The 13,960-nt window shown below is 44.7% G+C and overlaps 1 protein-coding gene across 3 annotated transcripts in view; it reads left to right on the forward strand.

The window, feature by feature from the left end:
* Nucleotides 1-13,960, forward strand: part of LOC144680956 (AFG1-like ATPase) — a 168,036-nt gene that overhangs the window by 78,658 nt on the left and 75,418 nt on the right. For all 3 annotated transcript variants that reach the window (XM_078542534.1, XM_078542535.1, XM_078542537.1), the window contains one exon: nucleotides 12,874-12,973. In XM_078542534.1, coding sequence (XP_078398660.1) covers nucleotides 12,874-12,973 — 100 coding nt within the window. The remainder of the gene's footprint in view (nucleotides 1-12,873; nucleotides 12,974-13,960) is intronic.

Here is a 13,960-nt window from a genome sequence, read left to right on the forward strand (position 1 = left end):
GTTCGTGTCAGGTGTTGTGGTGAGGAGAGCAGACAATATGGTGAGAAGGCCAAAAATCATTTTTACGCCATTGTGAAACCAGATTGTTGGCCCCACCCTTGAATGGTGGGCTGTCTTTCTTGCCGCTGGATGTTGAGAACCTAATTTCAATGCTATTGTATCTCATCATCTTGCCTGGAGGGAATCATCCCTCCATGTCAAATTAACCACCCATGTCAGCGGGAAAACATGCCGGCTCAGAACATGTAGTGACATGCAGAAGTCGAGACTTACCATTAGGGCCTAGCTCACATCATGGACATCCAAGGATCAGAAGAAGCAGGAGCCCTACAGTTGCCGGACCCCAAAGAAACACATGCATCGTGTGCTGGGTGGATTCTCATGGACGTGGCTCCACCATGAAGCAGCTAACAGAAAGTAGGAGGTCTCTGTTGATGTCTGGGGTCTGTTTAGAGACATCGTGGTCTTGGCCATGCGCTGCTACAGATGATTGTCAAGGGCAGGGAGAGGAAGGTCCAACTCTGAGTGGAAGAGGAAGGTGTAGCGGGGGTGATTTTGGGGGGGAGGGGGGGGAAAGAGAACAAAGGTGTCAGGTGGGGTGGTGACGTTAGGAGGGGACAGCGGAGGGTGTAATGTGGGAGAATGTGGCAACTAGGGAGGTGGGTATAAGGGAAGGAGTCCGGCGGGATGGGTGGGGGAAGGAGTAAGGGTGGAGTAGGGAGTAAAAGGAAGGGATGTCCAGCTGAATGTGCAAAGGAGTGGGTCTGTGGGGTCAATGGCTGCCTCCTGGGGAGCAAACTGAGGGTGGGCATGTTAGGAGGGAATGTTGAGTATGAGGGAGGATGGAGTGAGCTGGGAGGGGGAATGTGTGAAGGTAGCGGTAGAAGGGACGGCGAGGGTGGTTGTTGGGGACTCGGAGGAGGTCAATGTGGATGGGGGTGGGATTCTCGGGAAGGTAGGGAATGTGTACGTTAGCCTGGACGTTCTGGAAAGAAAGGGGTTCTGGTTGGTAGGTGACAGTGGGGAGGGGGAAGGTGATGCCGGGGGGGAGGGGGGTGGGTGTCAACAGTGATGGGGGAAAGAACATGGTTGATTGGGGGAAGGGAAAGGATGGGGCAGCTGAGAAGAAACCTTACTATGACCATGTTTTTGAAATCTAAAAATTGAGTGGACCCTCATGTTGGGTGGGCACAGGTGCTGCATGGACGTACAATCAGTGGGTGGGTGGAGATGCAGGTCAGCTCAGATGAACAACTGAAAGAGAAACCCAGCAGGCAGCATTGAAAATGTCCAGGACATTGAGATGAGTGTGATGGAGGAAGGCTCCGTATGAGAGAATGCTTGCACGAGGCTCCAAAAAGTCCTGACACACTTGTCCCTCCAGAATCACTTGTGTTCCAGCTGAACTGCTATTGGTGGAGGTGGGGGATGCAGGGGGAGGACTTGCAAAGTCTGTTAATGAAGCAGAAAGACACCATTGTCCGTTACTCAGTGAAAGTGAATATATTTTCATATGAAGTGACAAAATGTTTTCACTCGTGCAGCCACTTGTGATCAGAAATTCTTAACTTTCCTAGGCCTACCAGTTCTTCTAGGTGCCTCCCTGACATCCACAGGAGGGTTGGAGATAGCCTGAACAACGGTTGGCCCTGTTGCCTCTGACTTCAGCGTGGATCCTTGGAGAGCCAAGGTCTTGTGGGTCCCGGCTTGCTTTGACTGTTCCCCTGTGGGCCAGCTGCTCCCTCTGCGGTGACGGAGGACAAGGTTGAGGGGGGATCACAGGCAAAGGGGACTGAGGGGGAGAGGACAGCCTCAGATTCCTGAGTGGATGACCCTGGGGTGTCCAGCTGCCAATCCTCCTCCCTTCAGGTGCCAGAGGACCCCAACCTCTCTCCTTGAGGCGAAGGAGCACTTGGAGGGATGTCGAGGTGCCCGTTTCCCCCTCATGATGCCATTGCAGGAACTCACCATGGCTACCATGATGGAGTGCAGGTCTGTGCGCATCTCTGCGTTCTGCTGGACCAGGGTCTCCATGGTATCTGCCATCCTTCCCACGGAGGCCTCAATGCATGCATATGTGGGCACCACTTCATCAGAGAGCAGGCACCCAGGTTCCTTTGTACACCTATATTTTCTAATTTCTCACCATTTAAGACATACTCTGCTCATCTGTTCCCCCTCCAAAGTGGATAACCTCACATTCTTCCACAATTATATCCCTTCTGCCATATTCTTGCCCACTCATTAAGTCTCTCCAAACCCCCTTGAAACCATTTTGCGTCTTCCTCACAACATATATTCCCACCTAGCTTTGTGTAACCTGTGAACTTGGAAATATTACGTTTGGTCCCAACATCCAAATCTTTGTATATTGTGAATAGATGGGGCCCAAGTACTAATCCTTGCAGTACCTCACTAGTCACAGCCTGCCAATGTGAGAATGACCCATTTATCCCTACTTTGCATTCTGCCTGTTAACCAACCCTTAATCCATGTCAGTACATTACCTCCTATCCCATGTGCTTTAATTTTGTTAACCGCACTCCTGTGGGGGACTTTATCGAAAATCTTCTGAAAAGCCAAGTATATTACGTGCACTGACTCCCCTTTATCAATTCTGTTCATAACATCCTCAAAAAACTTCAACAGGTTCGTCAAACATTCATAAATCCATGTTGAATATTCCCAATCAGATCATTATTATCTAAATATCCATCCTTTATAATAGATTCTAGCATTTTCCCTACTACTGATTTAAGGCTAACAGGTCTTTAGTTCCCTGTTTTCTCTCTCCCTCCTTTCTTAAATAGTGGGTGACATTTACTACCTTCCATTCGGAGGAACTGTTCCAGAATCTGTAGAATTTTGTAAGATGATCACCAATGCATTCACTATTTCCATGGCTACCTCTTTCAAAACTCTGGAATGTAGAACGCAATGGAGAGAGTGCAGAACAGGTTTACAAGAATGGTTCGAGGGATGAGACACTTCAGTTATGAGGAAAGATTGGAGAAGTTGGGACTGTTTTCCTTGGAGAGGCGAAGTCTAAGAGGAGACTTGATAGAAGTTTTCAAAATCATGAGGGAGATAGATAGGGATAGATAGATACAGAGTAGATAGGGAGAAACTGTTCCCGCTGATAAACGGATTGAGAACCAGAGAATGCAGCTTTAAAGTGTTTTGCAAAAGAAGCAAATGCAAGTTGAGAAAAAACTATTTCTCATAGTAAGTAGTTAGGGTTTGGAATGCAGTGCCTGGAAGTGTGGTAGAGGCAGATTCAATTGAGGCATTGGATGATTATTTAAATAGAAATAATGTGCAGGGTTATGGGGGAAAGGCAGGAGTAAAAGTTAAAATGCTCAGAGAGCCAGTGCAGACATGATAGGCCAAATGGCCTCCTTCTACACTGTAATGATTCTGAGAGAATATCAGGTCCTGGGAACTTATCAACTTCAGACCCATTAATTTCTCTAATACAACCTTCTTACTAATAATTTCTTATTCTCCTTAGTCCCTTGGATCTCTAATTCTGGGAGACTTTTTGTATCCTCGTCAATGAAAACAGACAAAGTAATCATTTAGCTTCTCTGCCATTTCTCTATTCCCCATTATGAATTCTCCTGACTCTGCCTGTAATGGACCCACATTTGTCTTAGCTAAAGATTTCCTTTTTACATACCTATAGAAGCTTTTGCAGTCTGTTTTTGTTTTTTGCTTGTTCACATTCGTATTCTATTCTCCCTTTCTTTATCAGTTTCTTGGTCCTCCTTTGCTGTATTCTAAAATACTCCCAATCCTTAGGCCTTTTCTTTTAATCTTATACAATCCTTAACTTCCTTCGTTAGCCGCGGTTGACTGACTAATTTTTTAGGGTTTTTGTACCTTGAAGGAATGTATAATTGCTGTAAACTATGTAATAATTCTTTAAAGACTGTCCATTATCTGTGTACCATCATACCTTTTGATGTCTTTTCCCAATCCACCTCAGCCAATTTGCCCCTCCTAGCTTCATAATTTCCTTTGGCTTCAGATTGAACTATCTCACTTTCAAACTATATTATGGTCACTCATCCCTAAAGGTTATTTTACAAGAAGATTATTAATTAGCCCTTTCTCATTACATAATACTAGATCTAAAATAGCCTGTTCTCTAGTTGGTTCCTCTACATACTGTTCTAGAAAACCATCCCTAACACACTCCAGAAACTTGTCCTCCTTAGTATTAGTGCTCATTAGATTTACCCAGTCTACATGCAGGTTGAAGTCACCCATGATGACTTCATGATACCATGCTACATGCTCCTCTAATTTCCTGATTAATACCATGCACCACATCACCACTACTGTTGTTGAACAACTACTAATGTTTGTTGTTTCTTAGCTCCACCGAAACAGATTCCGTATTTTGTTGTTCCGATCTGAGATCCTCTCTTAGTAATGTTCTGATCCCATCCCTTGTTATCAGCGCATCACTACCTCCTTTTCCTTTTTGTCCGTCCTTCCCAAATGTCAAATATCCTTGAATATTCAATTCCCAGTCTTGGTCACCCTATAGCCAGGTTTCCATAATGACAATTAGATCATACCCATTTACTTCATCTACCTTGTTGTCAATGCTGCATGCATTCAGGTGGAGTGTTCTTAACTTTGGATGGAATCATCCCAGATTCGCACTAATAGCGGTAGCGGGCAGGTAAAATGGCGTTTTACCCACCGGCCGCAATGGCGGGTTTTCACGCCATATCATCTCAAACCTGACATATTATTTATGCCTTTTCCATGGCAGGCGGGCTCCAATTCACCTGCCATGCCATCACCTCGCCGCTGCTTCACTCCAGGCACCACCGTTTAAAGTACAGCTATGCTCAGTGCATCCAGCCCGTGACTGCAACTAAGAAGACTTGGCCCCAAAGGGCAGGAAGACTGCAGCCCTCTAGTGCCCTTTGGACACTGTGGAGGCCTGCTGTGATGTCTCCTGTCCTCGCTCTGGCCGCAAGAGGGGCAGCAACATTACCACTATGGCTTGGTGGGCGATGGCAGTGGTGATCAGTGCCAATGTTACACAGAAGAGGTTGGCCATCCAATGCAGACAGAGGATGAATGATCTCATCCTTGCAGCCAGGGGATGGCAACCATCTTAGCACTCTAAATTCACACACTCAAATCCATCACACATTCACTGGCATCTCACTCACTGCCATCTCATGAGACATCATCACCCATTCTCTCACACGTACCCTCACATATCCATCTTGCCTTATCTCCTCAGGCATCACCATTTTGAGGCCACATGTATGGACCAACATGTGCCCCTCATACACACCCTGGGTTACCCTCCTTCCACTGTACAGCCCTTGTCCTGCAGCCTCCTTCCACTGTACAGAGGCCACCTCTCCCACTTCGCCAAACAAGCCCTAGAAGCCATTGAAAATCCGCCCACATATGCCTGATCTGGTAGGTAGAGACCTACCATGAGCCCCCCTAAAAGTGATGTGGTGCTGTCTATGAAGCCTGGCGCTGATGACTGAGAGTGCTGTCCGAAGTAAGGTCGGCAAACAAACCTTGAAGTGCCGAGCGAAGTGCAGCCCACCATGTGCACATCGCTTATGTCGGCGTGTTTTCCCACTGACGTGAACAGACGATCCAGCAGCCTGGGGGGGTCTGGCAGGCAGGCCTAATTATGACGTGCTGATATCTTGCAATGAGGTTCCTGATGTCCAATGGCGGGGAATGCGGCCCACCATTGGCCGGCTGAGCGGACGATCACTGGTTTCACGCTGGCAGGAAACCGACCGCGCCATATTGTCCGCTCACGCTACCAAACACGCCCGACACCAGCAGGCACAGAAAATCCCGGCCTTTGCCTTTTTAACATTTATTCCCCATTCTAAGCCTAGTTGATGCTCGCCTTCGTTTTGCCTGCCTACTAATTTCACTTGCTACTTTTCTGATCCCCGTTACCAGCTTTACTTCCTTCTAATTTGAGCTACTCCTCAGGTTCTCACCCCACTGATAAGTTAGTTTACACCCTCCCCAACAGCACTAGCATGTCTCTCAGCGAGGATATTAGTCCCCGTCCTGTTAAGATGTAACCCATCCATCTTATACAGGTTTCACCTGCCCCCAGAACCGGGCCCAATGCCTCAGAACCTGATGCCCTCCCTCCTACACCAATTCTTCAGCCACGTGTTCAATCGCTCAATGCTGATGCTCACTAGCACATGATACTGGGAGTAATCCTGAGATTACTGCTTTTGAGGCCCTGTGTTTTAATTGCTTCCCAACTCCCTAAAGTCTGCTTTTGGGACCTCATCCCTCTTCCTACCTTTGTCATTAATACCAATGTGGGCCACAACCTTTGTCTGTTCACCCTCACTCAGAAGGATGTATTGAAGCCGCTCTGTTACATCCTTGACCCTGGCACCAGGGAGGCAACACACCATCCTGGAGTCACATTTACAGCTGCAGAAACACCTATCTGATTCCCTAACTATCGAATCCACTTCAATATTGTTCTTCCACTCTTCTTCCTCCCATCCTGTGAAGCTGAGCCACCTGTGTTGCCACAGAATTGACTGCTGCTGCACTCCCCAGAGGAACCATTGCCCTCACCAGTATTCAAAATGGAAAACCAATTAGCAAGGAAGATAGACTCGGGGGGTCTCCTGTACTACCTGCCTGGTTCTCTTAGACTGGCTGGCAGTCACACACTTCCTCTCTGCCTGCACAGTCCTAACCTGCAGTGTGACCACCTCCCAAAATATGCTATCTGCATAGTTCTCTGCCTTGTGGATGCACCACAGTGACGCCAGCCACTACTTGAGTTCCAAAACCTGGAGCTCAATCTTCTGCAACCAGTGACACTCCCTGCAGATGTGTTCATCTAGGACACATGGTGCATCCAGGACTTCCTACATACCATAGGGTCTGCATTCCACTCAGCTGAGCATAATTCTAAAAACTATTTATTACAATTAGAATAACTTACCAGTTACTCACCAATCAGCTTCTTCCCCTGTGCTGAAGTAAGAGCCTACTACTGGACACAAAAAAAAGGTAGAAAAAGAAAGGAATGCCTTCCTCACCAAACTCCCTCAGTCATTAAACTCTCAGCTTGATACTCTGTGCCCTCACTGTAGATCACATGGCACTGAAGAACCCCTGTTTTTATATTTTCTGAAAAACAACTAATTCAAGCTTCTGGAAACCAGTTTAAGCTAGCTACCTAATTAACTTTCTGCAGCTGCTCTGAGTTTGTATACCCTGTTTAAAAAATTCTTTCGAGTTATCAACAGTCACAGATTGCAACTCTATCGAGTACAATCACAGTTCTTGGTTTCCGGGAGTGGGACATGAACCCACAACCCTCTGATTCAAAGGCGAGGGTGCTATGAACTGAGCCACAGCTGACACCCCATACCCTGTTTAAGACTGAAATAAATGCAACTTCTCTTAACTGAAGGAGTAATTTTGAGTTGATTGCTAAATTAAAGAAAATAAACTAGACTTTAGACAGAAATTAACCCTTAAATCTCCCTCACTCACCAGATTCAGCTGCAGTTTGCAGGAGGGCACAAGTCTCTGCAAAGAATGTAGATAGGTTCAACGATTGGGCACAAACTTTGGCAGAAGGAGTATAATGTGGGAAATGTGAGGTTGTCCATTTTGGTAGGAAAAATAGAAAAGAAATATTATTTAAATGGTGAGAGACTACAGAATACTGCGGTACAGAAGGATTTGAGTGTCCTCGCACATGGAGCACAAAGTTACATGCAGGTACAACACATTAATTAGGAAGGCAAATAGAATGTTGGCGTTTATTGAGAGGAAAATGGAGTATAAAAGTAGGGAAGCCTTGTTGCAATCATGCAGGGTATTGATGAGATCACACCTAGAGAACTACTTACAATTTTGGTCTTTTTATTTAAGGATAGACATACATGATTTGGAGGTGGTTCACTACATTGATTCCTGGGGTGAAAGGGTTGCCTTGTGAGAAAAGGTTGAGCGATTTGAGCCCATGCTCATTGGAGTTTAGAGAATGGGAGGTGGTCTTATTGAAACATAAAATTCTGTGGGGGAATTGACAGGGTAGATGCTGAGAGGATGTTTCCCTTAATGGAGTAATGAACTAAGGGGCATAGTTTCAGAATAAGGGGGACGTCTACTTAAGAAGAAGACGAGGAATTTCTTCTTTCAATGGTCGTGAATGTTTGGAATTCTCTACTCCACAGATGGGTCATTGAATATATTCATTGCTGAGAGTGACAGACTTTTGAACTTTGGAGTCAAAGGTTATTGGGAACAGGCAGGAAAGTGGACTTGAGGCCAAGATCAAGTCAGCCATGATCTTACTGAATGGCAGAGCAGTCTCGTGGGCCACATGTTCTAGTCTTGCACCTATTTCATGTGTTCTTCTGATTACACCTGGAATACTGTGAGCAGTTCTCGGCACCAAAGTTGAGGGAGTCCAGTATAGATTTACCAGAATAATACCTGATCTCCAATGGTTAAATTGCAAGGAGCAATGGCACATTGGGTTGTATTCACTGAAATTTAGTAGATTAAGAGGTAATTCAAGATATGAAGGGGAATAGATAGTTTTTCTTTAATTCTACTGGTTGGAAGTCTAGGACTAGGAAGCATAGTCTTAAGGGGAGGCGGTTGCATAATGATAATGTCACTGGACTAGCGATCAAGAGTCCCAGGCTAATGCTGTGGGAACATGGGCTCAAATCACACCATGGCAGCTTGTGGACTTTGAATTCAATTAATAAATCTGGCATCAAAAGTAATGGTGATTGTCAGTTGTTGTAAAAGCCCTTCTAGTTCACTAGTTCGAGAAGGGAAATTTGGCATCCTAACCTGCTGGCCTACCTGTGACCCCAGGTCCACAGCAGTGTGGTTGACTCCTAACTGCCCTCTGAAATGGCCTAGCAAGCCACTCGGGTGTGTCAAACTGCTGCTGAAGAGTCAATAAGGAATGAAAACAGAGGGATCACTGGACATTGATCTGGGCACCGGAAATCACAACGGCTTACCCAGCCCTATTGACCCTGCAAAGTCCTCCTTGCTAACATCTGGGGGCTTGTGCTAAAATTGGGAGAGCTGTCCAACAGACTAGTCAAGCAATAGCCATACTCATGGAATCTTACCTTACAGATAATGTTCCAGACATCACTGGCAAGGCAGAAGTGGCGGCACAGTGGTATACAGTCGGGAGGGGGTTGCCCTGATAGTGCTCAACATTGACTCCTGATCCCATGAAGTCTCATGGCATCAGGTCAAGCATGAGCATGGATTACCACCCACCACCCTCAGCTGACAAATCAGTATTCCTCCATATTGAAAGAAATTGGAAGAAGCACAGAGGGTGGCAAAGGAATTGAATGTTCTCTGGTTGGGAGACTTCAATATCTATCACCAAGAGTGGCTCAGTAGCACCATTATGGACCAAGCTAGCTGAGTCCTAAAGGACATAGCTGCTAGACTGGGTCTGCGGCAGCTTGTGAGGCAACAAACAAGAGGGAAAAACTTACTTGACCTCGTCCGCACCAGTCTACATCTTGCAGATGCATCTGTCCATGACCAATTTCCACTACACATTCCTTGTGGAAATGAAGTCCCATCTTAACATGGAGGGAACACTACATTGTATTGTATGGCAATACCACCATGCTAAATGAGATATATTTCCAATAGACCTAGCAACTCAAACTGGGCATCCATGAGGTGCTATGGGCCATCAACAGCAACAATCTCCAACCACAATCTGTAACCTCATGGCCCAACACATTCCCTACTCTAGGATTACCATCAAGCTGGGGATTAACCCTGGTTCAATGAAGAATGCAGGAGGGCATACCTAAAAGTGAGGTGTCTTAAAAGCAAAACACTGTGAATGCTGGAAATCTGAAACAAAAACAAAATTGCTGGAAAAACTCAGCAGGTCTAACAGCATCTGTGGAGAGAAAAACAGAGTTAACGTTTTGAGTCCATATGATTTCTTCAGAGCAGAGGTGTCAACCTGGTGAAGCTACAGCACAGAACCACTTGCAAGCTGGACCACTTGGCTCCTGACCTCATTACAGCCTTAATCCAAACATGGACAAAAGAGCTGAACTCCAGAGGTGAGGTCAGAGTGATTGCCCTTGGCATCAAGGCAACATTTGACTGAGTGTGGCATCAAGGAGCCCTAGCAAGACTGGAGTCAATGGGAATCAGGGGGAAAACTCTCCATTGGTTGGAGTCATACCTAGCACAAAGGAAGATGGCTGTAGTTGTTCAAGGTCAATCATTTCACTCCCAGGACATCACTGCAGGAGTTCCGCAGGGTTGTGTCCTAAACGCAACTATCTTCAGCTGCTTCATCAATGACCTTCCCTCCATCATAGGGTCAGAACTGGGGATGTTCACTGATGATTGCGCAATGTTCAGCACCATTCGCAACTCCTCAGATGCTGAAGCAGTCCATGTCCAAATGCAGCAAGACCTGGACAATATTCAAGCTTTGGGCTGATAAGTGGCAAGTAACATTTGCACTACACAAGTGCCAGGCAATGACCATCTCCAACAAGAGAGAATCTAACCATCTGGGGGATAACCATTGACCAGAAACTGAACTGGACTAACCATGTAAATGCTGTGGCTACGAGAGTAAATCAGAGGCTGGGAATTCTGCGGAGAGAAACTCACCACCTGACTTCCCAAAGCCTGTCCACCATCTACAAGGTGCAAGTCAGGAGTGTAATGGAATACTCTCCACTTGCCTGGATGAGTGCAGCTCCAACAAACCTCGAGGAGCTCGACACTGTCCAGGACAAAGCACCCACTTGATTGGCACTCCAGCCGCTACCTTCAACATCCACTCCTTCCATCACCAACACATATCGGTGGCTGTGTGTATCATCTACAAGATGCACTGCAGCAACTTGCCAAAGCTCCTTCGACAGCACCTTCCAACCCCCTGAATACCACCTAGAATGACAATGGCAGCAGATGCATGGGAACACCACAACCTGCAAGTTCCCTTCCAAGCGACACACGATCCAGACATGGAACTATACCACCGTTCCTTCACTGTTGCTCGTTCAAAATCCTGGAACCCTCTCCCTAACAGCATTGTAGATGTTCTGACAACATATGGCCTGCAGTGGCTCAAGAAGGCAGTTCACCACCACCTTCCCAAGGGCAGTTAGGGATGGGTAATAAATGATGGCCCAGCCAGTGAAGCCCACCCCATGAAAGAATTAAAAAAAAAAGACCCAGATCGTTCAGGAGTGCAATTAGGAAAGACTTCTAAACATAAAGGATAATATAAGTTTGGAACTCTCTTGTGCAAATGACAATTAATGCTAGATCAGTTTTAAATTTTTAATCTGAGATTGACAGAATTTTGTTATCCAAAATTATTAAGAGAGATGGGACAAAGGCAGGTAAATGAAGGTAAAAGGTTCTGTTGAAGGGTCATGAGGACTCGAAACGTCAACTGTGCTCTTCTCCACCGATGCTGCCAGACCTGCTGAGTTTTTCCAGGTATTTCTGTTTTTGTTTTTATTTTGGATTTCCAGCATCCGCAGTTTTTTGCTTTTATCTCTGCAGGTAAATGAAGTTATGTTGCAGATCAGCCATGATGCCATTGTATGGCACAACAGGCCCAAGAGCCAAAAGCCGCCCTCCTGTTCCTATGCTCTCATTGGCTTTCCTTTTTGCAGTAGAGCATGACTGGTAGCAGTGGCCAGGCAGAACAGGGCAAGCTGCTAGAAGACGATTGAGATGGAGGTGAGGCGGGAGGGTATGAAAGGCTTTCAACAGGGGGCTGTTTCTGTTCAGGTTTCTTCTACCTGTTTCTCATTGAGATTCAATGTGTAGACATCTGTGCCTCAATAATGCAGCAGGTGGCAGATGAAAAGTCATCGACCATCTTTCTTCCTCCACTGAAACTGCAAGACCTGCTGAGGTTTTTTCAGCACTTTCTGATTTTACTTTTATTTAAAAGTGGTAGAAAGTAACAGCAGAACAAACTGATTCCCAACATGCTTCCTATTCATTTACAACTCGAACAATTTAAAATTGAAGTTCCAATGAGTTATTTGTCCTAGCAGAATTTTGGACACTTTTTCATATTATCTCAGGGTGTGTCCCTCTGTGGTGTCTCATTTTGCGGGTTGGAAAAGCTGCCTTAGTCATGGAGAAAATGAAGTATTTTAATTAAGAATCCAGCCAAATTATTTTTGTATAAATAGAATATGTGAGGACTCATGATTTTTTGAAAATATATTATTGAGCTTCAAAAGTGCAAATATTTTGCAATTTTTGTATTCAAAAAATTTGAAAAACTTTTGAGAATTTTCAATTTTCTAGCTGTTTAAGTTAATTTTAAATTCCTTTTTTAGTAACTGTGGCTAATGTGGATATTTTAATTTACTGTACGCTGTTATGTTCACGGGAACAATGAACAATTTTGCTGGCAATATACAGTCCCTCCAGTCAACTGGGTAGTTCGTAATTCAGATTCCACAGTATTGGTATTGTGATCAGCTTTACTTACTCATGATTGAACATGCATGATTTATATAGCCCATATTACTGCATTCAGTTTTGTAATACATAATTCATATTTACTGTGTTAATTACTGGTTCTCATTTTATATATGTTTCAATAGGTTTCATTTTTAATCTTTCAATTGTAGATAGCACAGAAGCTTTTGAGCATCCTTTTATGAAATAACTAATTCAGTAATGAAAAGTTAGTTTGTGCCTGAAAGACTTAAATTTGTCCTGTTACATTTGAAAATAGGATGCTTCATATCCAGTTACATATGTGAAAGTGAATCGAGATCACAAATTATAGCTTTATTTCTGTTTTGTAAGGTCACAGATATTGCTGATGCCATGATACTGAAGCAGCTTTTTGAAAATCTATTTCAAAATGGTGTTATTGTTGTTGCCACGTCCAACAGACCACCTGAAGGTAAGACCAGTATGAAATTGTTTAAATGATTATGGTAATCTTAGTATCACTGTAGTTGAGTATTAATGCACACATTAACAAATACATTAAGCGTAGATTTGATTCCATCATGCTGTTCTGTTGTAATCTTGTGATTTAATGAGGGGAGAGGGGTGCTAAACATTGGCAGGCTGCTTGTCAAAGGTGAGTTGGGGAGGGCGGGAGGGAAAATTGGAGGGTGTTTCCCAGGCAGACTTGTATCTGAATAGCATCCGAGAGCTGTTAAGACTTCCTCCCACATATAAACTTTATCCAACCTTGGTGAACAAGTTTCATAAAATTTTGGCAACATGTCTCAATTTATGGACGTAGACCTTTAAGAGTAAGTTAACTCTAGGAAGTATAATTTTGGGAATCCTTGCCTGCCTTAATTATTGGAGCACCTGCACCATTGATAGAATTGATGGTCAGCATTCCAAGAGTTGCTCCAGTGAAAGACGATCAGTTCTGGCCATAAATATTTTAATGAAGTATTTGCAGGAAATTGTTAGGACCTGGAGTCTTGGCTTTCTGTATGGTCTTAATGGCTTGTAGATGTATCAGCATAATCCAGCCCTGAAGGAAGCTGTGTATTTAAACTATGTAATCTGGTGTCCATGTATTGGCTCCGCTTAACAATGGATCTTCAAGGCACTTTTAAAAATGTACATATTTATTATCCGATTTAAAGCTGCAGTTACAAAGCCAGATCTCTTCCCAGTCTGCAGACACCCTTGTGCCAGACTTAATTCCGCTGTGCAGTCTCCATTCTCTTCTGCTCTGCATCACTGGTCATGGCCCCTCCTACTCTGCAGCTACTTCCAGCTAGCGCTCTTGTCCTCCTTTCTTGAACATGGTGACTTCATTGTTAGCATACAGTTGCACAAGTGTTGATGGTCCTTCAGTGCCTTGCCTCAAGTACCCATTAATCGTGTGAGATGGACAGCGAATCTTGGCAGGCTACTAAAC

The sequence above is a fragment of the Cetorhinus maximus genome, chromosome 5 (assembly GCF_964194155.1).
Source record: "Cetorhinus maximus chromosome 5, sCetMax3.hap1.1, whole genome shotgun sequence".
In the NCBI taxonomy this organism is placed as follows: domain Eukaryota; kingdom Metazoa; phylum Chordata; class Chondrichthyes; order Lamniformes; family Cetorhinidae; genus Cetorhinus; species Cetorhinus maximus.